This window comes from Pelodiscus sinensis, chromosome 23 (assembly GCF_052426305.1).
Source record: "Pelodiscus sinensis isolate ZL-2025 chromosome 23, ASM5242630v1, whole genome shotgun sequence".
NCBI lineage: Eukaryota > Metazoa > Chordata > Testudines > Trionychidae > Pelodiscus > Pelodiscus sinensis.
The window spans coordinates 27,544,472-27,568,947 of NC_143074.1; the positions used below are offsets into that span (position 1 = coordinate 27,544,472).

Consider the following 24,476-nt stretch of genomic DNA (forward strand, 5'->3'; position numbering starts at 1 on the left):
CTTATTTTGTTTGCATCCAAAGTTTTGGGCTAAGGACTATCTCTGTTACCCTTTTGGTATCACAAAATAGTAAATTTTGCTTTCTAAACTTTTCCTCCACTTCCTAAAAAGTAATATGAGGAAAGTGAAAATCAAAACAAATGGGCATATTAACAAAAGAAAATTACGACCTAAAAATGCACAAGCAAGACAGGAAAATAAAAAAAGTCAACTGTCTACATAAGAAACAAGATAAAATCTTTGTATATGGAGAAAAACATAAAATAGGACTTTCATTTAACAGACAAAAATAATGTACCCTTATCTAACCTCTGACTTTACTTTTATCCACTATCACTCTCCTAGTATTGTTTTATCCAACATTTCAGGATTGGGCACAAAGAACCAACTGGGAGGAAAGAAAGCGAAATGGACAAAACTTACAATTGTTCTTTATTGTCTCAGTTTTCTTTAATTAATCTCTATTTGGTAGGGTTTCAACAAACTTCAAAAGGTTAAGCAAGTGTAACCAATTAAGTGATTGGTTACGCTTGAGATTGGAGAGAGCGTGAACAATAGCTCTGTAAGCTGCAAATTGCCCTTTTGATCTCATCTGTCAATGATATTCTAAATGTTAACACTGTTAACTATTACGCTTCACGGTCAGGGGAACAAAAGATTAGGAGGGAGGTTGGGAGGTCCATGGAAGAGGCGTACATAAAGATTGCTAACACCTTTAGCTACATATAATGAGTTTGTGGGGGAGAGGAAGTGCATTTGATTTCCTTTTCTAAAAGGTGGGGCAGAGGGGCAGCTTTCAAAAGCCTGAGAAACAGTGCAAAAGAAAATCCATGATATCCTAAGCTATGTCTAGACTGTAGGCTTCTTTAGGAAGAAGCTTTTTTCAGAAGAGATCTTCCGAAAAAACTTCCAAAAAAGAGCATCTACACACAAAAGCGCGTTGAAAAAATGATCTGCTTTTTCAAAAGATAGCACCCACATTAAATGGACACTATCTTGCATTTAAGCTGTGATTACTATGGACTGAGGCTACGTCTAGACTGCAAGCCTCTTTCGAAAGAGGCTTTTTCAAAAGATACTTTCGAAAAAGCCTCTTTCGAAAAAGAGTGTCTAGACTGCAAGCAGTACTTTCGAAAAAGCAAGCCGCTTTTTCAAAAGAGAACACCCAGGCAGTCTGGATGCTCTCTTTCAAAAAAGCCCTGTTTGCATTAAAGAACGCCTTTTTTTGAAAGAGAGCTTTCGAAAAAAGGCATTCTTCCTCGTGAAATGAGGAGTACCGCCATCGAAAGAAAAGCCGCGTTCTTTCAATTTAATTTAGAAAGAACACGGCTGTAGTCTAGACACAGGTGAAGTTTTTTCGAAAAAAGGCTACTTTTTTCGAAAAAACCCTGCAGTCTAGACACAGCCTGAGTGGCCACCAGGGCACCTGTGCTTTTTCCTCTTTCCTCTTCTTTTGAAAGAACTCCCTCTTCCCTGTCCACACACACCTTTTTCCAAAAGAGCTCTTTTGGAAAAAGGCTTCTTCTTCATAGAAAGAGCAGTGGCGGCCCATCAATACAGGCAAACTAGGCAGTCGCCTAGAGTGCCAAGATAAACGGCCATTGAGGGCTTTGGAAGCGGGGGCACCGATTGTGCATTTCACATAGGGCGCCAGTTGCCGGCAGCTCATCTAGGGCCGCTCCTGAGAAAGAGGATTACCAATGCCAGAAAAACCCCTCTGTTCTTTCCATTTACTTTCAGAAGACGCGATTTCAGTGTGGCAGTAACTCAGTTTTTGTTGGAAATATGGCCCTTTTTTGACACAGCTATGTAGAATAGACACACACCCCAGATGAGAAAGCCTTGCCGTGCCTCCACATAGGAGCCAGCCAGAAGGGGGACACGAGTCTACTTCTGGGAGCTGCTCGAGGAGATAAACGCAGCCAATCACTGAGCAACACTCATGCTCCAATCTCATGTCAAAGCTCTGAGCCCCCTCCCTGACTCTGCAACCCCCTCCCTCCCCAACACCAAAAACCTCTTTCCCCCCTGGACTCCATACAATTTCTATACCCTCATGTGGCCCTCAGGCCAAAAAGTTTGCCCACTCCTGATCTAAGGGCTCCAATCCATTTTGTATTATTTGTTTCTATCCTGGTTTCCTCTACTCACTCAGCCACATTCCAATCAACTTTGTAAGGTTTCCTGTCCCAATCTGCTCACAAGCAAGCCCAAGATCATTTCCTCACAAGCACCAGTTAGTTCCAGTTAGTGCCCAATTTCTAACTTGAAGATATTTCCTCCCTTCCCCGCCTCCAAAAAAAGGAGTTATGTTTCTTCATTGCTGTGACACAAGGGTATATTAGTTGGCATTCTATAGCACCCAAACTGGAGGCATTGTGCATATATGTGCCTTCCTTAAGACCTGTATTCTTTGTTTCACTTCTTTCTACAGCCATAATAGAATAGAAAATATGAACCGAAGTAAAGCTTTTAAGTGACAGAACAGGAAAACAGGGAACTAATACATTTAATAACTCATTCATGAATATTTACCTTAAAATAGATTTCACTGATAATGTTTTCGTGGGACTGTAAGGGAGGCATATTTTCTGAGTACCCTATAAAGGAAAAATACTAAGAGAAATTAAATCAAACAGGTTAAAATTCTCCATGTAATTAAGTATGAATCTTAGTGAAAAAAAGCAAACTGAAAAACCAGGATCCTATCCTCAATGTTATTTGAAATACATTTGTATTACCTGTAAAAGAGAAGGACAAGAGTGATGTGACAATCTCTGTACATGATGCAATATTATTTAGGCTAAACTAGAGTATAATGGAATGTGAGAAACTGCAGGATTTCTAACAACATTAGATCACTTAACAGCATGAGAAATGATGAAATTAAAATGTGCACAACTGCAAGCCAATGCCAATATAGAGGAACTTTTGAACTATACATACAAAGTAATGGATTCTAAGTTAGCTACTTAGGGAAAATTGTCGCTGTGTATCACTATGAACTGCTAAATTGTATTTTCTGAATGTACAATAGTAGACAAAAAAGCAAAATAAAATCTTAAGCTTTATTATAGTTGTATAATGCCAGTATATAAATTAATAGTATGCCCTCACTTGGAGTACTGTATTCCATTTTGACCACTCATCTCAAAACGAAAGTGTTACAGATAAGAATTATGAGGGCATGTATACACTATGGGATAAGGTCAAATTAAAATACGCAATTTCAGCCATGTTAATTGCATAGCTGAAGTTGAAGTATTTTAACTCAACTTTTGCTGCTGTCCACATTGCAGGAAATCAAAGGAAGAACACTCACTCTCTTTCAACTTCCTTTATTCCTCCTGGAAGCAAGACTACCAGCATTAACCAGAGTGCCCCCTCAGTTCAAATCAGCATATCTTTAGTAGACCTGCTAATTCAAACCCTGGAAGATCGACAGCAGCCGTTTTGATCTTCTCTGTAATGTAGACATACCCTGAGAGAGCTTGTATAAGAGATGATGTGTTACAAGAATAAAAATAATGATTTATACAGGAAAAAGTAAGTCAAGTGCTCCTCTTTACTGTCTTATAGTCCAAGAATAAAGAGATAGCCAATCAGAATTATGCCCAATAAATAAACAAATAGAAGACAATGTTTTTACAAAATGCATTTTTAAACTTTGGAACTCACTGCTATGAGATACTGCAGCAAAAATCACAGAATTAAATAAAATATACAATATTTAAGTGGATAATAAAATATTCTATTATATTAGCTAGAATAAAACTTCTTAAGGTATACAAATCCTCATACATCGGGACACAATCATTAACTACCTTGAGTTAGGAAGAAACGTCACCAATAGGCACGTTATTGCTTAACTATCAATTATAGAGACTCTTAAACTTTCCCATAAAGCATCTGATTCTAGCACCTGTGAGAAGCGGCAGATATAGAGCAGGGAGAGTGGGGTGGCTGCCCCGGACCCCACGCTGAGCTGCCGTGCAGGGCCCAAACGGCCACTTGAGCCACTTGCTCTTGCGCGGCATCCCAGCAGAGCGGCGCAGAACTCAGCAGAGCACCATGGCGGGAGGCAAAGGAGGGCGGCGCGGTGATGTACACGGCCGGGGGGCAGAAGAAAGAGAGAGTGAGGCAGGAGGGGGAGGAGGAGAAGAGAAAGAGAGAGAGTGAGGCAGGAGGGGGAGGAGGAGAAGAGAAAGAGAGAGTGTGAGGCAGGAGGGGGAGGAGAAAAAGAGAGAGTGAGGAAGGAGGAGAAGAGAAAGAGAGAGTGAGGCAGGAGGGGGAGGAGACAAATAAAAAAGAACATTTTTAATTATTAATGAAGAGTTTTGTTTAAGAATGACCTACAATATAATTAAAATAAAAATTATCCAACTAAATTAAGTTTCTATCAAATTTACCCAATTCACATTTAATATGAAAATAGCCCTCAATTTGCGCATTTGACACCTTTTTTCTATTTTTTCTCCAAAGGGGGGCCCTGGTAAATTGTGCTGCCCTGGGCTCCACAAAACTCTCAGCCGCCCCTGCCTGTGAGAGAGAAGTTACCTGACCATCTTAACCCAAGGATGGCTTAAATAAGGAATAGGCATTACAGCCCCGTGTCTGGGGCCTCAGCTTTCAGAGCCAAGTGATTATATGAGAATCTCAGCTATTTCAAAAAGTTTCTAGTTCCCATATTTGGGAAGAAAAGCCAAACATGGACTGACTAATATAACATATCTCCCTAAGTTTGCAGTGAGCCTGAGACTATAGGTTTGAACTACCTCATTTATCTCTATTGCATATTAGTTCCAAGACCCTCTTCCCCGGGGGAACGTTATTAACACCCAACCAGCAGAAGACTGCATGGCAGGAGAGGAAAAATGCAACAGGCACTGGACTGGCCCATCTCCCTAAACACATGCACCTTCATTACCAAGGGAAGCATTGAGGATGGGTTCTCCTTCCTATCATCTCTGCCTATCTAGGACTAGGGCAAGGATCGGGATCCCATGGATTTGTGGGATCCTATGTTGCCACACATAACTCTTGGAGTGGAGAAGGGACCACTGCTATTGCCATTCTAGGTTGGGGACGGGTCACAATGCAGAGGCAGGACTCTGAGAGATGTTTGTTCAGGATTTCTCTATTAGAATTCCTGTAATAAAACAATTTGTTCTTTTTATGACTGCCATAAGTCAGAGTAGGAGACTGGTTTCCCTCCACCTTGTCAATAGATCCAATATACCAGCCGTGGCCAACCTGCAGTTTGAAAGCCGCATGCAGTTCTTCCCCCACAAAAGTGTGTCCCCCCCCAAAATGGCCCCAGGCTCCTCCCCGCCTCCCCTGTGCTCACCGGATCGGTGATTAAAAATGATGCCCAAGATGGCAGCTGTTGACGGGAGCCTGATATGGCCAAAAAGCTTGCTTGCTCTTTAAAGGGGAAGCCTCCCCATTTTTGTTTTTTGCTTGAAAATTCTGGGGGGGGGGGTTCTTTTTTTTTTTTTTGACAATTCGGGGGAGTAGCTTTCTTTTTTTCCCTGTTTGACAATTCAGGGGGGCTTTCCTTTCCTTTTTTTTTTGCTTGACAATTCTGGTGCAGCTCTTTGCATTTTTTCCACTGCTGTTTAGGCGCTCTTTGTTAAATGGGTTGGCCACACCTGCAGTATACCTTCAAATCTCCACGAACTGTTTCTGGAAGTGCTGGATGGGACTCCAGCTGTACTGTACTGCACATGCTGCAGATCTCGGGATGGGGTGTGGCCAACAAGGACCTTTTGAACACGGTGGCATCTGCCAATCTGACCAGTAATCCACAGCTAAATCCAGTTTATAACATGATCCGTAAGAAGGATCCTCTTGCAATGGTTCAGAGCCAGAAATTCTTTTAAGGATGTACTAACTGAAGATAGCACCTCCCATTGGTAACTGTATACAGATTTCAGATCTGATACCAGATCCAATCCAGGACACAGAGGTTCTGGCACTGGATAACCTGATTTACTAGGAATTTGACCTAGTTTTAGGAGGATGAAGCAGAAGCCATGAATAGCACTCCTCTACCCTTCTCTTTTGAGCAGAAGATGAGTCTGAATGTGATTTCCTCTTTCTTAATTCTTCACTCTTGGCTTCAGTTAAGATGCAGGCATCATATCCAGGTGGCAAAAGCATGTCACTGCAGTAACAGGAAACTGGGTAAAAAGACTGGAAACAACATGTAGATCTGGCACAATTCATTCTTTCTAATTTGCACTGCTGATGATAAATTCAGATTTTTTTAATGTCTGGACTGGATATAACAAACAGAACTAAGTCTGTAATAAGATTTGTTACTTCACTTGCAAATATTTTCATTCTGCTGGCAGAGTTTATGTGTGGAAATTCTCTACTTGGTTCTAAGATTCTCGGCTCTGAGGAGTTTCTTATTCATTGGTTAGCTCTGCTCACACATGCTATTTCTACTGGTCTTTTTTAGGATTCTCATCCATGGATTTAGGATTCTTTCTAGATATCTTCTTAGAGGTCAGAACCAAAGAGGATGGTGAATGGGATGATGGTCCCTTATGCTACTTCCTCACAGATGTACTTCCCCAAAGATGGAACGGAAACTACTCTGCGCATCTTCTTGGAATATTGTGCTGAATCAAGCAGGCTTAATTGCTGCATTTCTTGACAGAGGAAAGCCTGAAGCCTGTTTTGTCTCTTCCTTACATCTGACTTCTTGATCTTCAGATCTGCCATCAGGATTTCTTCCAGAAGGGAGACTATGCTTGAAGAAGCTTCAGGGAGTAGTCGAGTTAGTCTATACAGGATAAACTTAAAAAACAACAACAATAGTCTGGTAGCACTTTATAGATGAACATGTTTTGTTAGTCTATAAAGTGCTACCAGACTGTTATTTTTTAAGTTAATGCTTGAAAAGGATACACTAATACTAAAAACCAGGGGTCGGCAATCTTTCCGAACAGGCATGCCAAGAGTTAACCCTCCTATCCTGGGCTATGCCCTTCTCCTGGGAGGGAGAAGGGGCTCTCTCTACTGCACATCCCGCTTGGTCTCCTGCCCTGGGCTCTGCCCCAGCTTTTTCTGTGGGGAGGGGAGGAGCAGTACATGCACACTTCCTCACACTTGGGTGCAGGATCTGGGGGGGAGAAGGGGTGCAGGAGCAGGCTAAGAGTAGGGTGTCTGACCAGGGGGAGGGGGCAGGAGCAGGCTATGTGTAGAGGGGAGGGGGCAGGAGCAGGATGGGGGTGCAGGGTCTCAGCACAGAGAGGGGGACGGAATGCAGGGTCAGGGAGACACTTAATTTTTTTCCCAGTGTCTGTAACAGGGTTTATTTATTGTAACAGTCACTCCTACATGGCAGTCAGATGCTGATACACATGGAATAAGTTAGCGGCCCATGGGCTGAGTGTGGAATGGAGGCCGTTCCTCGCCAGAAGTGCAGGGAGTCCAGCCAACAGGTCCAGGCAGCTGGCTAGGATACAGCTTGCCAGGACCTGGATGACAGACTCCAGTGGCCCCATGGAGTCTAGTGCAAGGCGTACCCAGGAGGCGCGAGGCGAGGGCGGAGCAGTGCGCGGAGCAGTAAGGACATAGCCGTGACAGCAGAGAGTCCTTCACAGGAAAGATGGCAGCCAGGTCTGCTTTTGCCCCCCACGCTGCTCTCAGACTTCCTGTCCCAGGCATGGCTTCCCGCTGCTCCACTGGCCGGATTCTGGCCAATGGAGCAGTGGGAAAATCCTGCAGGCAACATGCCAGTGCACTGCTTTGTTTCTCCAGCCCAGGAAGGGGGAGTTTGTGCACATGCATGGAGCCATTCATGGCTCGACTTTTTCCCACGATCACACAGTGAAGCTCGGGGCTTTCTCCACACCCACACTCCTGCATGCCACTGAAAATCATCTTGCATGCCACTTACGGCACGCATGCTGGACATTACCAACCTCTGCTATCAACATATTTACAAGCTTAATAAAACCGTATATTACATAACTATAAGAAATAGCTATATCTAGAAGAAAGTTTTAGACCACAGGTACAGTCTGGTTCCCAATCCATCACTGCTGCTGTTGGAAGGGACTGATGCAGTTTGTATGCCAAATCTTTTGTAGCCCAGCCGGCGAACTTTATGATGGTGATGGATTGGGCAGATGAGGGACCGAGAGCACTTCAAACAGGCAAGATGAGTAAAGTTCCACCATCTCAGCCACAGAATGTCAATGAATCCCACAAAAGGCAATACAGGCAGTCCCCGGGTTACGTACAAGATAGGGACTGTAGGTTTGTTCTTAAGTTGAATTTGTATGTAAGTCGGAACTGGTACATATTGTAGGGGAAACTCTAGACAAACATTTCTCCAGGGCTCAGTTTTATTCTCCCACACCTCACTTCCCTCAATCCTTTATTCTCAAGCTGAGGTGTCTGCTGAGAAAAGCCGCTCCGCGTCTCCCTGGTCTGCTGGGGGTGGAGGGGGTGCTAACTTCACGTCTCCCTGGTCTGCTGGGGGGAAGCAGCTAGTGCGGGGTTGCCTCACCCCATTTGTAAGTAGGGATCCGATGTAAGTCGGATCCATGTAACCCGGGGACTGCCTGTATACAGAGACCACCCGAAGGACAACTATATGTTGTAAACATATTAGAAGCTTTTACACACAAGTTTTTTCAAGAAAAAACTCGGGGAGGGGGAAGAGATCAGAAAGAAGCTAACAGTAACTCTGAAATAACAACATCATCCCTCTAAACTGTGGCCCACATTGTACCTATTATTGCTGGTCCAATCTGGGGGTGAAATGGAGCAGCATTACCGTAGGAAGAGCGCTGAGAAGCACAGTCCTGCTGGGTACTCCTACAGATATATGTTCTCTAAGTCAATTAATAAGCTCCAAAGGCTGTGTGAAGGGGAATGGGCCATGCCTCTCTCTCCCTTGGCTAGGAAAATAGGAGTCAGGGACATTTCTTGAAGGCTTTACCTGCTGCTTGGGTATCTGCCAATAGGAGCAGCAGGAGGTCATGCTTCTTGGGATCATGCGAAAGCAAGTAATTTGCAGGGGGGCGCCAGGAACCAGTGCATCTCAGCTAGGCTGTGGTGGGAGAGGGGGGTGCCAGAAACTGGCACTTGGCTCAGCATCCTCTCTTCCTTCTGCCCCATTTTGCTCCCAGATCCAGCAACCCAGCACTATTCCACTCACTGGCAGCTCTATCACACACATTGAACCACTCATTTTTGTCCCCACCCCAGAATCTAAGGGGATCCATAAAATCCACCAGAAAAGTAAACCTGACCTATGTAAAGACCTGAAACTCAGTCCTTCATGTCACTTACCCTCAACTCCTTGGAGTTGGAATGCCAGAGGAGTGAGGTGTCTCAGTTGGGGGCCACCTCAGTGAGATTTGGGGGGTTTGGGAGGAGTTCTTTTCTTCTCACTTATGTGGCCCCCAACTGATTTTTCTGTGGGTCAGTGGCCGCGACCCCCAAAAAGATTGCCCACCCGTGCCATAAATAAAGAAAACATTGAAACCTTTTGTGTTGGACATACATTAATATTTTACTTTATTTAAAATAACATTTAATGAACTAACATGAGAAAGTTAAAATGCTTAGTCTGTTTAATAGTTGAGAACCACTGAAATAGAGGCACTCCTGGCCTCTCCCTCCAAGAGACCGGCCCAGGATCCCTGCTGCTCCACAAGAGCCCACAGAGAGATCAGGTCTGTTACCATGGCAGTGAAATCACCATGTCACTCCGGTGTGAATGATGGACAGACTCTTTGTGAGTCTTCCTCATCTAAGCAGTTGATGATTTAAACAGAATGTTAAGATACCACGTGAAAACACTTGGTGCATCCACAGCGAGGCAGGATGTATCCTCTGTCTCCAAATAGGATTGTTATGACTTGTGTGTCTGGGTAAACAAGCCTTTTGTGAGCTCTGTGAAGAGGTGAGATGTTTTGACTTCCAGTTTCAAGGCATTTGTTCTTTTGTCTTTCGACTGCACATTGCCTACACCTGAATGGAGTTAGCTGTGACAACACATTTCTGAGTAATTCTGACACACAAAGTGAAACCTGTGCTAAAGACCCCACATCCAGTGTGAGAAAGTGCTGGTGTCAGAAGAAGTCAATTCAAAGTCTCTCCAATTTTCTTCAAAGATCGCCTCTACCAGGCAGTGGGGCTTTTACTGATTGGTCCCTTATATTTTTGAAAGGTGACTAAATGTTAACTGGGTCTTCTTGGGTAATGTCAGCAGCTTGCTTTGGGCCCAATCCTAGCTTAAAGTTTAAATTGGATCAGGCCCTTTGTAAGCAGGTTGGGAAGTGGTCTCATTTGGCAATTATTATTAGGTATTGTTTACATAATGTAGGCATTGTCATCATGGTATTGACATATACATTTCTCAGTAGCTTAAAATATAAAATAGCCCGGACCCACTGATCTCCATGTTAAATATACCTTGCAAGCAGTGGTACTGAGGGCTACTGACATGGTCTTCTGCACCCTGTAACTGTCATGGTTGTTCAGTATTGTCATTCTGGCTTGTGGAAATGGAGGACAGTTGATAGTTTTGCAGTAACTTCAAAAAATGCAGTTGCAGTACATCTCATTAGGGATGTAAATTCCCATTAATCAGTTAACTGAATCAATGCTTCCATTTACAGCCAGCTGGAATGGGAGAGAAATCCTGGGTGTGTTTATGTAAATTCATTTTGCCCCTGCTTCACTTAGATGTATTAGATATTCAATTTTTTCAATTGTGTTTTGTTCCTTGTAACCAATTTGGCTTGTGTGGGGTCACTAAAAGCAAGAAATATGAGAAATGATCAACAATTCTTGCAGTTTTTGTGGAAAGGCAGAAAAGTCAGACTGTGTTTAATTCAGTTAAAAGGAGAGACCCTGTCAGTGTAAATACACTTGGATGGACAGAGATTTGACTTACGGAGTCCTCAAGAGTAAGCGGGGGAGTCTGCAGGCTGAGTCAGCTGGCTGCATGCTCTCTAGGCGTGAGCTGTAAGACTGGTTCAACTTATTTCTCCCTGCTGTTTCAATGATGAGTTAAAGAAAGGCTCCATAAGAGTCTCTTTTGTATGTAAAGTCCAGTGAATTCTGGAATTTCTTGTGACTGGACTGTGCTTTGGACTAAGAGCTGAAATCACTAGGTTTGGCCCAGAGCCAAATCCACCACAAGCCAGCGGAAGATGCAATGAGTGGCCAGTATGGTGGTGAGGGAGAAGTGTGAGGAGTGGCCAGCAGAATGGCGGCAGCAAGAAGCAATGAATGGCCAACAGCAGCTCCAGAGAGCAGCAAGCAGATGGTTTGAGAATGACCAGCAGAGTGGGTGAGATGCCTCCTATTCCCCCCCCCCCCCGCCCCCTCCACACACTCAGGACGCAAGGTAAACTCTGAAGATCACCCTGAACTCTGGTCTGCCCTGACCAAAGGCCAGCGACTGTGAGTGGGGTGCACAGAAGGGTTGGGCATGTGAAGGGGACATTTACATTGCTGGACTTGAAAAGAAAAGGACATTGCCCAACCTCCCTGAGCGGGGACATGTACTCATGAGTGGTTTTTGTTATGAATGGTGTTTGTGGTGTTTTCTCAAATTAATGCCATGTTACTTCTTTCCCCTTTTATTAAAAATTTATTTTCCACACTCAGACTCTGTGCTTGCAAGTGGGGAAGCACTGCTTCCCAGAGGTGTCCAGGGGTGTTATGTGAATTTCCCAGATTACTGGGTGGGGACTCGAGCCAATTCTGTGATGGATGGATGGAGAAGAACCCCTAGATATTGAACCTGGCCCTAGCTGCTGCTGGTGCAACCTGGCAGAAGGATTACACATCTATTTTGCTATTGCAGTGCATGTTATTTGACCTTTCAAAAGTGTGTCTATTCTTTGTTGTAGAGTCAAGAGCATAACAGATCATATTATGGTGCAGGGACCCTATACTGTTATGCCAAGAAGACAACAGGGAGAAGGAGCTTCCCTTCCACTTACATCTCCTATTGAGCAAACCCAATCCAGCTGGTTATGTTCCCAGCCCTATCACAAACAAAAGAAATATACTTTTTAGAATCACAAAACACACACCACAACAGCAAAATATTTTACAAAAAAATAAACACTGAAGAGCAACGTCTCAGTTTTCTTCTTTGTGCTGGAAGAAAATATACTAACATATACCCATTTAGTAGGTATCTGTAAAGATATTTAAAGTTGATTTAATAGACTCCCAGAGATACCTCTTTGCTACCTTACACTTTAATTTTGATGCTGCATAAAACTACTAATATTCTTTTGACTAGTATACTGACATGAGGTTTACTACTTATTTTAGCTCATTGTTTCTGAGCACATAGTGGAGTTTTACTCTCATTTAGTAACCCATGGAGGGAAATACTGCAAGGCTCAAACCTATACCACATCAATTCTCAGCGGCAGATTCTAGCTATTGTATCCCTGCTCCTGAAAATTAGACAGAGATGCTCAAATGGTTGCTGAAAGACAAATGTTTCCATGATCCTTATATTGAGTATAGATTCGGTCTTTTTATACATTGGCTGTCATGTAATATCACACAGCAAATAGGGCCAGTGAGGACATCACCTTGTTTCAAACTCAGCCTGGGAGTTAGTTAAAATTCATTTTAACTGTTACTGCTAAAATTATGTGGAAGACTATTTCTGAGTTAAGGTTTTATTGGCTAGTGATCACATCATTAAGGAACCATATCAGACAAATAATAAAAGACAAACTAAGGAAATTCACGAATTTTTATTCATTTGTAGCTGATATTCATAAGCAGCACTTCTGATGACAAACATAGGACTATTAAGGCATCCAGTAGGCACCCAACAATACTCACAAGCAAAACTACATAATCTAGGCACTGTCCAGCTTTTCCCCTATATACTGAGGGTGCAATTAAAAAGTTAATTCCAGTTTTAAATATACTTCTATATTTAGAATGGATAATACCACTAGACCCAGCAATATCTTGAGAACTGGAGTGAACTTAAAGTGCTCACTGTACAACACTTCATATTTTACATTACCTTTTTCCCTTTAATGAATTTCTACTACTTCTGACCAGGCCACTCCTCTCCCTCCACTTGTTTCATCTTGCCTTCCATATCAACTTTAACTTTCTTGTCCTCATCTACATTAAGGCCCTCAACAACTCAATCCCTACTCCTTGCCTGTGTCTCACCTCTCTTCTAAGTGTCTCAGCTATCTGCTCTAAGTCACCCTGCTAACACAACACTTCCTTTGTATCCTTCTCTCATCTTTACTTCTCCCTTTATGTTATCTAATAGACAAAGATCTTCCTTCCTCTTCTTATGGTCACACCCCCCACTCTTTATGCAATTGTGCCCATCCTTGAAACAACTCCATGAAGATTTTCACAGATAATTCAGCAAATAATTAAAATATGTCCATTTATGACTAAACCTCTGGGCAAGTCACTCAACATATTGACAGTCCAAAATGTATGATCTTGGTCAATGCAGAACAGAAGGTCCTTATAGTAGGGACCATCACTTCTCCTATGTTTGATATAAAGCTATTCAACACTGGGAGTTCTCAAAAATAGCAAATACTTAAAAATAAGTAAGTTTTAATAACTAGTGAGTTTGTGGCCTTTAGGGGGAATCCAAAGGTTTCTTGTAGGTGAAGGAAGCCAGGATGACAAAAAACTAGCATCTGGTAACATGAACCTTTACAGAGAAGATTTCTTTGCATTCTTCTCTGGGCTTACTAGTACTACGTGTGTCTCTTCTGTGGTAACCACATCACAGTAGCTAGGGAAAAATACGGAGAATTCAGTGATACAAGTAAGGGAAAGAAACGCCCTAACAAACCATGGAGAGCAGGCAGGAAGGCAACAATTAGTATTTGTTCCTTACTGTTTTTTTCCAGAGAATTGAGCGGTATTGAGGGACACGCTGATTGTTTTGGTTGGAGAGCACAACAGACAGGAAAAAAGGGCTCTTCTCTGCATCTGTACCTACGTAATTCTGATGAACTGGAAAAAAACACAAATGGAAAACAATTATACAAGGAAACTCCAATTGTTACAAGAGGAATTACACTGTTGGTAGGTTTTCAGTAGCATATTGCCAAAATGTCCCTACTCACTTCTTTTGAGCTTCTGAAAACCTCGTCCATATGCTGTGACCTCTTGCCTTGATTAACGTAACCTTCTCTTGTTCAATCTCTCTGCCAATCCTCCAGCTCCCACCACTCCATCCTCTGAATCCTTCTACATACTGTATCTAGTTTGAATTCCTCATTCTAGCAATTTCTGTAATAATCTCAGTCGCATTTCTCTTTGAACTCTCTCAAGCTCCACTAGACACTTCCTACTTCTTTTGCTTACTACTCTATCCTTTGTCCCCTTTTCTAGTGTTGGTTTTGTGCTCTCTCTCACACTGCTCATGATACCTGAAATAGTCTCCCTGCACTGAGTAGCATTTGAGTGTGTGCTGCATTTAACATTTGGTCTCTGCTGATCAATAGTGACTTTATTGAAGTCTAATAAAACAAATATGGATGCCCTTGATTTTAAAGAAAAAATGTGATTTGAGATAATTTAATTATGGAAAGTTTGTGTTATTGTTTGTATTTTACATACCCAGAAAGGTTGTAGAAGTGATAATTATGGTTCTAACAGCAACTATGCCTCAGTCACGTTACTGAAGTACACTGAAGGCACATCTACACTACAGCATTATTTCAAAATAACTCCTGAAATAATTATTTCAAAATAACATGTCCACAACACAAATTCCTATTGAAATAGCACAGATCTCTATCAAAATAGCGTGTCCACATTGACTGGCACCTGAATCGGATTTAAGGCCCCCCCAAAAGCACTCCGGGCAGGGCATCAGGACAGCATCTTTCTTGAAATGTGGTGCCCAGAACTGGACACAATACTCCAATTGAGGCCTAATCAGTGCAGAGTGGGGCAGAAGAATGACTTCTCGTGTCATAAGAACATAAGAACAGCCATACTGGGTCAGACCAAAGGTCCATCTAGCCCAGGATCCTGTCTGCCGACAGTGGCCAGCACCAGGTGCCCCAGACAGGGTGGACTGAAGACAATGATCAAGCAATTTGTCTCCTGCCATCCCTCTCCAGCCTCTGACAAACAGAGGCCAAAGACACCATTTTATCCCCCGGCTAATAGCCTTTTATGGACCTAACCTCCATGAAATTATCTAGCTTCTCTTTAAACTCTGGTATAGGCCTAGCCTTCATAGCCTCCTCTGGCAAGGAGTTCCACGGGTTGACTACACGCTGTGTGAAGAAGAACTTTCTTTTATTAGGTTTAAACCTGCTACCCATTAATTTCATTTGGTGTCCCCTAGGTCTTCTATTTAGGGAACTAATAAATAACTTTTCTTTATCGGCCCTCTCCACCCCACTCATGATTTTATATACCTCTGTCATATTCCCCCCTCAGTCTCCTCTTTTCTAAACTGAAAAGTCCCAGACGCTTTAACCTCTCCTCACATTTCTTCTTTAAAATCAAGGGCATCCATCCTGTTAATGCAGCACACATTCATATTTGCTTTTTTTGCAGCCATGTCACTCTCTTGACTCATATTTAGTCTGTGGTCCACTATGACTGCGAGATCCTTTTCTGCCGTACTGCTTCCTAGGCCAGAGCTCCTCAACTTTGGAAGCCCCAGGGGACACAATGATACTCCCAGCACATGCCAAGGGCTGCAACTTAAGTGTGGTTGCATATACATGCAAATATATATGCAAGTGTATGTGCAAATAGCTTCTTTCACACTGACAGCATGAATAAAAAGATTAAGGCAAGACTACACAACACCCCATTTAAGTCAGTTCTGCTGAATATTAGTAAAAAGAAATATTTACCTAATTTCCACCCATATGTCAGCACTTTTAATGAGCAACGATAGTCCAGGAATTTAACTACGGAAATGCATATCAACCGAAGACTGTTATATTGACTTGCCGTTGTGGAGTGTGTTCCCAGTGGAAGCCATGTTCAAAGGATCCCACCTGCAGGCTGCATGTTGAGCCCCATGTAAACCCAAATCATACTGCAGGCCGCAAACAAACTGTCCACAGGCCAAATGAGGCCCATGGGCCACGGGTTGAGTAGCCTTGTCCTAGGGCAATCACTTCCCATTATGTACGTGCGAAACTGATTGTTCCTTCCTAAATGGAGTACTTTGCATTTGTCCTTATTAAACTTCATCCTATTTACCTCAGGCCATTTCTCCAATTTGTCCAGAACAATTTGAATTATGACCCTATCCACTAAAGCAGTTGCAACCCCTCCCAGCTTGTGATCATCTGCAAACTTAATAAGTGTACTCTCTATGCCAGTATCTAAGCTATTGATGAAGATATTAAACAGCTTTGGAGCTGGGTGCTGGTTCGCTTGCAGCCCAGAAGGGGGGCTCAATGGGAGTGCTGGGGTCACCAATGAGAGCACTGATGTGTGCTGTTCTGTGGAAAAAGGCTGGCAGGGCTAATGAGGTGCCACAAACACTTTCCCTGCAGCCTTTAAAGGTGCAGAGAAAAGGGATCCCTGTCACAATGAGCTTTTAAGGCAAACCCTAACCACTTAAAAGCACAGGACCTCTGAGGCAAAACCAGAGTTTTGCCACAGTGTGTACTGAAGTAGTGCTTAGGAGCCCTTGTTATGGACCTTGTGATAGGCTCTGTAGAAACACAAGGTAAAAATTATTTTAAGAAATAAATGTTTAAGATTCAATAAAACAAAATGAGGAAAAGAAAGACTCATGAAAACACATTAAGAAATCCTAATACTGTCAACAGCTTTAAAGGACTCAGTGAAGAAAGCATGGTAAACAGAAACTTGCTCCAAATCCTCTCTACAAAAAAAACATGGCTTAAATTTAGAAGAACTCAGGGTATGTCTACACTACAAAGTTAGTTCGAACTAACGGACGTTAGTTCGAACTAACTTTAATAGGTGCTACACTAGCGCTCCGCTAGTTCGAATTTGAATCGAACTAGCGGAGCGCTTAGTTCGAACTAGGTAAACCTCATTTTACGAGGACTAACGCCTAGTTCGAACTAGCTAGTTCGAACTAAGGGCTGTGTAGCCCTTTAGTTCGAACTAGTGGGAGGCTAGCCCTCCCCAGGTTTCCCTGGTGGCCACTCTGGCCAACACCAGGGAAACTCTATGCCCCCCTCCCGGCCCCGGACCCCTTAAAGGGGCACGGGCTGGCTACGGTGCCCGTGCCAGGTGCAAGCCTGCCAGCACCCAGCTAGCAGACCCTGCACCTGGTACGGCACAGAGCCACCCACCCGATGCCCCCCAGCCCACCCCCTCTTGCCGGGACCAGGCTGGCGGCTCCCGGGAGCTTGCCCTGGACCGCAAGAGGCGGGCACCTTCCTGGGCTAGTGCGGACATCGTGGACCTCGTCCACGATCTCCGCACTAGGCACAGGAAAGTGGCCGGCTAGGGCAGGAGAGCTGCCAGCCTGGCCACCCAGGAGCAGGTGTGCATGAAAATCAAGGGGGTCCACTGAGACCCCCGACACTGAGCCCTGAGCTTACAATGGCCGTACTGGGTCAGACCAAAGGTCCATCTAGCCCAGTAGCCTGTCTGCCAACAGCGGCCAACCCTAGGGACCCTGGAGGGGATGGACCGAAGACAGTGACCAAGCCATTTGTCTCGTGCCATCCCTCTCCAGCCTTCCACAAACTTTGGGCAGGGACACCACTCCTACCCTCTGGCTAATAGGACTCCATGGACCCAACCTCCATCACTGTATCTCACTTCCCTTTAAACTCTGTTCTAGTTCTAGCCTTCACAGCCGCCTGCAGCAAGGAGTTCCACAGGTTGACTATTTGCTTTGTCAAGAACAACTTTCTCTTACTAGTTTGAAGCCTGCTACCCATTCCTTTCCTTTGGTGTCCTCTAGTCCTTCTTTATGGGAACTCAGGAAGAACTTTTCTGAATGCACCCTCTCCACCCAACCCCTGCTTTTAGAGACCTCTATCCTGTCCCCCCTCCGTCTCCTCTTTTCTAAGCTGAACAGTCCCAGTCTCTGTAGCCTTTCTTCATCTGGGACCTGTTCCCAACCCCTGATCGTGTTAGTTGCCCTCCCCTCTCCCAGCCTTTCTCTTCCCCTCTCCCACCTCCTTTTCCCAGTCTCCCCGAGTTTTTTTCAATAAAGACAGAGTCACTGTTGGAAGAAACGTTATCTTTATTTTGTACATCAATAAGAAGGGGGGCTAGGGAAGGGTAAGTGGAAGGAGATGAGGGAGGAATGGGGTACGAGCCCCCGATGGGGAGGACTGGGCTGGCTCTGCGGGCTTCTGGGGGTGGAAGCTCTCCTGCAGCCCCCCGATTGCCCCCTCTCCCCAGATGGCAGCCTGCGGCAAGTGCAGCCGGGCTGATGGCCGAGTGGTGTGATGTGCCCAGTGTGGGCACTCAGGGCACTCCAAGCCAGAACTTCTTTGCAAGCGGGGCACCCCTTAGAACTGTGTGTCCGGGGTGGGGGTCGGGACCCTTTAAGCGCAGCCCTTGGCTAGCCTGAGACAGCATCTCCATGCTCTAAGTCCTCCTTTTATGCCCTGCCGGCACTGCTTCCGGCCATCATTAAGCCCTGTTCAGAGTCCACTCAATGTGGACTTACTAGTTCGAACTAGCAAAACGCTAGTTCGAACTAGTTTTTAGTTCTAGATGCGTTAGTTCGAACTAGCTTAGTTCGAATTAACTAATTCGAACTAAGTTAGTTCGAACTAGCGCTGTAGTGTAGACGTACCCTAAGAGAAAATGTATTTTGTTTTTTAAAGTTTATATATTGAGAATCTCAAACAACAGGATTCTGCCATCCCAGTTCCCTCTTACAAAATCTGTGGAGAAAGGCCATTTCTGCTGATTTTTCTTAAAGTCTTGTGCAAATATGTCATCTCACAAAATACTGCTAGATTATATGTGGCATCATGTGTGTTATTTTTAGATTTAGAAAGCTGAGAAGGGGTCTGTGACAGGATGGTCCTGCCATTCTCTGCCCTAGAAAAGGCCTTAGACAAGTCCTCCAAAGAGGCAAGAAAGGCAGTAGAGAAAGCAACCAATCAAGGGCCAGGAAGGCCTACAAAAAGAACTGCAAAGCAGAGAAGTAGTTAGTGCAGGGCAGATCTCAAGGAGGGAAGACAGAGGGTGACTGGCTGACTGATGGAGGCAGCACCATGGAGAGCTCTGAGTGGAGAGCTGGATAAAGACTGATGAACTGATAAAGCCCTGAGCTAGGGGCAAGGAGTAGACTCCAGGAGGGGAAGCCATGGAGGCACCACTCTCTCCGAGTGGGGAACAGACTAAAAGGGACAGTAGGAAAGGGCACCAAGATGGGTCTATGTTAAGTGGGTACCCCGAAAGGATTTGAGATTCATACAGGATGTGACTCGGCCAGAGGACTGAGTTGCTGAAGAACTGAGAGAGTGCAGGCACACATACTGAGCCAAGAGGGGACACTCATGCGAACTGAGGGCCACCTCATTACAGAACCTAAGTGATTAATTTGATAGAATCTGAACAAGTGCATGAACTGGTTCTGAAAGTGATTGGGGGGAGGACAATTGACTGAGCCACTTCAGAACGGATATACACTAACTTGAACCTTCAATCAAGTCTTAACTGAGACTAATTTTTTCCTGATGTCAAGCATATTTATTTTGCCTGGGACAAGAAGTAGAAACTCAAAATCCCTAAATAAAGTGTTCTGAAAGAATTTCTACCTTGTTAAAAAGTGAGGGGCACCAGAATTCCTGAAGGAAAGCCTGATATGACAAGACTTCTTGGGGTTGGGATTTCTCTCTTGCTAATGAAGCATTAATGCTAGAAGTATACTGTTGGTTTATTGGAAGCTAAAGTCAGCAGTGCAGTGAATTCTCTTGCCTCTGCCTTAGGAGGCAGGGGCCCCAATAGGGGCCTAGACACCTCTAGTTTGTTGGAAGCTAAAGTCAGCAGTACAGTGAATTATTAGAGCTTTAGTGACCCAATACATGCATGTGCTTTTCCTGGATCGTATTGTGCCTGTTATAACATCAGAACATAAGCTCTCTGGGGCATGGACCCACCTATCTGCCACAGTTCATCTCATGTACAGCACTGCACAGGCAGAAGACACAATATTAATAATAAGAAACAAAATCAGTTCCATGCACCTTAAAAGTTGCAATTGCTCAAATGTGAAAGATATTTCTCATTTTACTTAAAATTACAGAAGTGTAATTACCTTTTCCTAGAAAGTATTTGAAATACCATCTGGTGTGGTACTCTGGGTTTTCCAAGTGCACATCTGTTCTGCGCCATGTACCTGGTGTGAAATCTGCATTCTGAAGCAGAAAACAGAATTGGGAAATTATTAGAATAATTCTTTCCAAATGTAAAGGGAATGGAGGAGCAGAAGGAAAAAAGTCAAGCAAAAGTAGTTCATGGGCACTAGAAGAGTGTGATCCTTATGCCCTTTCTTCATTTAAACATGTAAAGCTGATTTGGAAATCTATTTTAATATACAGGTAGTCCCCGAGTTACGCGGATCCGACTTATGTCGGATCCATAGTTACGAACGGGGATTTCTCGCCCCGGAGAACTAGAGCAGCGGGACGCCTGGTCCCGCCGCCCGCCTTCTCTGGGGCGAGAAAAGCTGCTCCCCGTCTCCCTGGTCTGCTGGCGGAGCCAGCAAACCAGGGAGACGGGAGCAAAGCAGCAGAGCACCAGGGCCGGACCCGCGCCGCTTCCAGCTGATCTGGAAGCGGCGCGGGTCCAGCCGGGTGCTCCGCCGCTTTGTTCAGCGTCTCCCTGTTCTGCAGACCAGGGAGACGCTCAACAGAGCGGCGGAGCACCCGGCAGGACCCGCGCCGCTTCCAGCTGATCTGGAAACGGGCGCGGGTCCGGCCCCGGGTGCTCCGCCGCTTTGTTCAGCGTCTCCCTGGTCTGCAGACCAGGGAGACGCTGAGCAGAGCGGCGGAGGACCCGGGCAGGACCCGCAGCGCTTTCAGCTGATCTGGAAGCTGTGGGTCCGCCCGGGTCCTCTGTGGCTTTGCTCAGCGTCTCCCTGGTCTGCAGACCAGGGAGACACTGAGCAAAGCCGCGGAGGACCCGGGCCGGACCGCGGCGCTGATCTGGAAGTGCCACGGTTCGGCCCGGGTCCTCCGCAGCTTTGCTCCACATCTCCCTGGTCTGCTGGGGGGGGGGGGACGCAGCTAGTGCCCCCCCAGCAGACCAGGGAGATGTGGAGCAAAGCCGGGGGCCTGTGGTAGAGCAGGTGGGGCACTGCCGGTTGGTCCCGCAGCACCGCTTCTTGGCGCTACTGGACCAACCCGGCAGCACCCCAGCTGCTCTGCCCCAGGCGTCCTGATTCAGCTGCTGATCAGTTTCAGCAGTGGCTGAATCAGGATGCCTGGGGCAGAGCAGCTGGGGTGCTGCTGGGTTGGTCCAGTAGCTCCGAGGAGCAGCCGCGCTACTGGACCAAGCCAGCAGCACCAGAGCTGCTCTGCCCCAGGCGTCCCAAAGTCAGCCGCTGCTGAAACTGACCAGCGGCTGACTACAGGAAGCCCGAGGCAGAGTTGCTCTGCCCTGGGCTTCCTGGAATCAGCTGCTGATCAGTTTCAGCAGCAGCTGACTTGGGGACGCCTGGTGTTCTTATCTTGAATCTGTATGTAAGTGGAACTGGTGTCCAGATTCAGCGGCTGTTGAAACTGATTAGTTTCAGCAGCGGCTGATGCCAGTTCCGACTTACATACAGATTCAACTTAAGAACAAACCTACAGTCCCTATCTTGTACATAACCCGGGGACTGCCTGTATTTTGTATATTGCAGTAATTCCCCTTCATCCATCTCTGGTAATCTCTCCCTGAACTGAATTTTCTACATCCCTAATCATATAGAGTCTGGAGTTTCACTTTTTAGTATGGATTGATTGCATGATTCAGTTTTCTGGTAGTGGGGGAAGTTAGACTAACTTTTTTATTAACTTGGAATTCTGAGACAGTATTAGACTTTCTTGGCAAGGCAAGATATTTCTTTCTTAACCTCCATTTCTTCATATGCAAAATAAGTGTACACTTTTCATAAAGGTATTGTGAAGCATAACTGAATTAAGATTACAAGCTATGATATAAAGGAAAGTGTAATTAAAAAACTTATGAAGGTGGGTATGGAACGCAGGAGTTTGTGCATTTCTCCACTGCATCTGGGCTGTGTGGTGACAGTGGAGATAGAGATGGTGATTGCTAATGCTGTAGGAATTTTCAAATGAATCCTCTTTCCTGAAACTTTGCACAATTTTCTTTCTAAGAATCCGCTCCTCAACATTTTTCCAATTGCACGAACAAATTTTAATGAATCCAATTGCAGCATGTGTTTGCAATACAAAAAGCTCATTCCCAGCTTTTGCCGCCCTTACTCACCTTCAGTAGTATTCTACCACATAAATAGTCCCATTGAAGTTAATGGAGTAAGTGTATCAAAATCTTGCCAGAGACTAGGCTATTATCATCTATGAGTTTATGTAAGAATATATGATATGTTCATGACACCAGAGACAATTTTGTTGAGTGTCAGAATACACAGAACAATGACCTAAAGCAAGGATTGCCACAGTGGATAATTATTTGCATAGAGTTGTAGTTTATTCCTAACTACAGGCAGTCCCCGGGTTACATGGATCCGACTTACATCGGATCCCTACTTACAAACGGGGTGAGGCAACCCTGCACTAGTTGCTTCCCCCCAGCAGACCAGGGAGACGCGAAGCTAGCACCCCACCCAGCAGACCAGGGAGACGTGGAGCGGCTTTTCTCAGCAGACATCTCAGCTTGAGAATAAAGGACTCAGGGAACTGAGGTGTGGGAGAATAAAACTCAGCTGTGGAGAAATGTTTGGCTAGAGTTTCCCCTACAATATGTACCAGTTCCGACTTACATACAAATTCAACTTAAGAACAAACCTACAGTCCTTATCTTGTACGTAACCCGGGGACTGCCTGTAACTGAAATAAAAATATCTTACAGCTTGTTTGAATATTGGCTTGCTTAATAACAGGAATATACATAGACCCTTGCCTCCGTAATTTTCATTCCAATTCATCTAATGAAGTGTTTTTTACCCACAAAAGCATATGCTCTCATAAATCTGTTAGTCTCCAAGGTGCTATAGGATTCCTCATTTTTTAGCAAAAATGATGTTTTAAAAATTCTCTTTAGAAAATTTTGAGTTCACCAGCGCTTGATGAAATACATCCTAGAATACTCAAGGAGCTGATAGAGGATGTATCAGAGCCTTTAGCTATCATCTTTGAAAAGTCATGGAAGATGGGAATGATTCCAGAAAACTGGAAAAGGGCAAATATAGTGCCCATCTATAAAAAGGAAAATAAGAACAACCCAGGAAACTACAGACCAGTCAGCTTAACTTCTGTGCGAGGGAAGATAATGGAGCAAGAAATTAAGGAATTCATCTACAAACATCTGGAAAAAAATAAGGTGCTAGGTAACAATCAGCATGGATTTGTAAAGAACAAATCATGTTAAACCAATCTGATAGCTTTCTTTGATAGGATAACAAGTCTAGATAAGGATAAGGAAGAAATAAGTGGTATACCTAGACTTTAGTAAAGCATTCGAAACGGTCTTGCATGATCTTCTTATCAATAAACTAGGCAAACACAATTTAAATAGGGCTACTATAACTGGCTGGATAACCATTTTCAGAGAGCTGTTATTAACGGTTCACAATCATGCTGGAAGTAAGGGTGTTAAATACCAGTTAATTTACTAGTCGAGTAGTTGATGGAATTACCATCAACTAATCAATAGGCACTTCGACATTCCTCCTTTGAAATGTACAAGAGTCCCTGTAGGGAGTCCTGTAGGGGCTCTTGTACATTTCAAAGGAGGAATGCGGAACTCTGCATGCAGCCCAGGACCAGCAGGAAGTCCCGCTGACTCCAGGTTCCACGAATGCACTTACCCTTTTCCATTTCAAAGTGGAAGCACCCGCGTGGTGCCCAGAGTCAGCAGGACTTCCCACTGGACCTGGGCTGCACAAGGCGTGCCAGCTTTGAAATGTACAAGAGTCCCTGGTGGGGGCTCTTGTGCATTTCAAAGCAGAAGCACCCACATGGACCCTGGGCTCCATGCAATGCTGCCACTTTGAAATGTCACACAGAGCCAGAGTCAGCTCGGGATTCCCCAGCTGACCCTGGGCTCTGCACACTTTGAAATACTGCACGCGGCGGCCGGGGTCAGCTCGATGCCAGGCTCCACACTGCATTTTCACGGAACCTGAGATCAGCTGGGGACTCCCCAGCTGACTCTGGGTTCCACGGAAATGCCACATGGAACCCGAGGTCAGCTAGCGAGTCCCCAGCTGACCCTGGTCTCCAGGCAGTGCTGCTGATCCCAGGCAACCCAGGGTCAGCTCCATGCAGCGTTGCCACTTTGAAATGCTGCAGCAGCGT

At 44.7% G+C, this 24,476-nt stretch overlaps 1 protein-coding gene across 2 annotated transcripts in view; it reads right to left on the reverse strand.

Moving 5' to 3' along the window:
• GARNL3 (GTPase activating Rap/RanGAP domain like 3) overlaps nucleotides 1–24,476 on the reverse strand; it is a 201,652-nt gene that overhangs the window by 120,210 nt on the left and 56,966 nt on the right. Inside the window, exons 4-6 of one of the 2 annotated variants that reach the window (XM_075905772.2) lie at nucleotides 20,249–20,348; nucleotides 13,895–14,013; nucleotides 2,536–2,600 (exon numbers count right to left, since the gene is read on the reverse strand). In XM_075905772.2, coding sequence (XP_075761887.1) covers nucleotides 2,536–2,600; nucleotides 13,895–14,013; nucleotides 20,249–20,348 — 284 coding nt within the window. Of the gene's footprint in view, nucleotides 1–423; nucleotides 546–2,535; nucleotides 2,601–13,894; nucleotides 14,014–20,248; nucleotides 20,349–24,476 lie in introns of those variants that run through there. The other variant, XM_075905774.2, reaches the window with a different exon arrangement.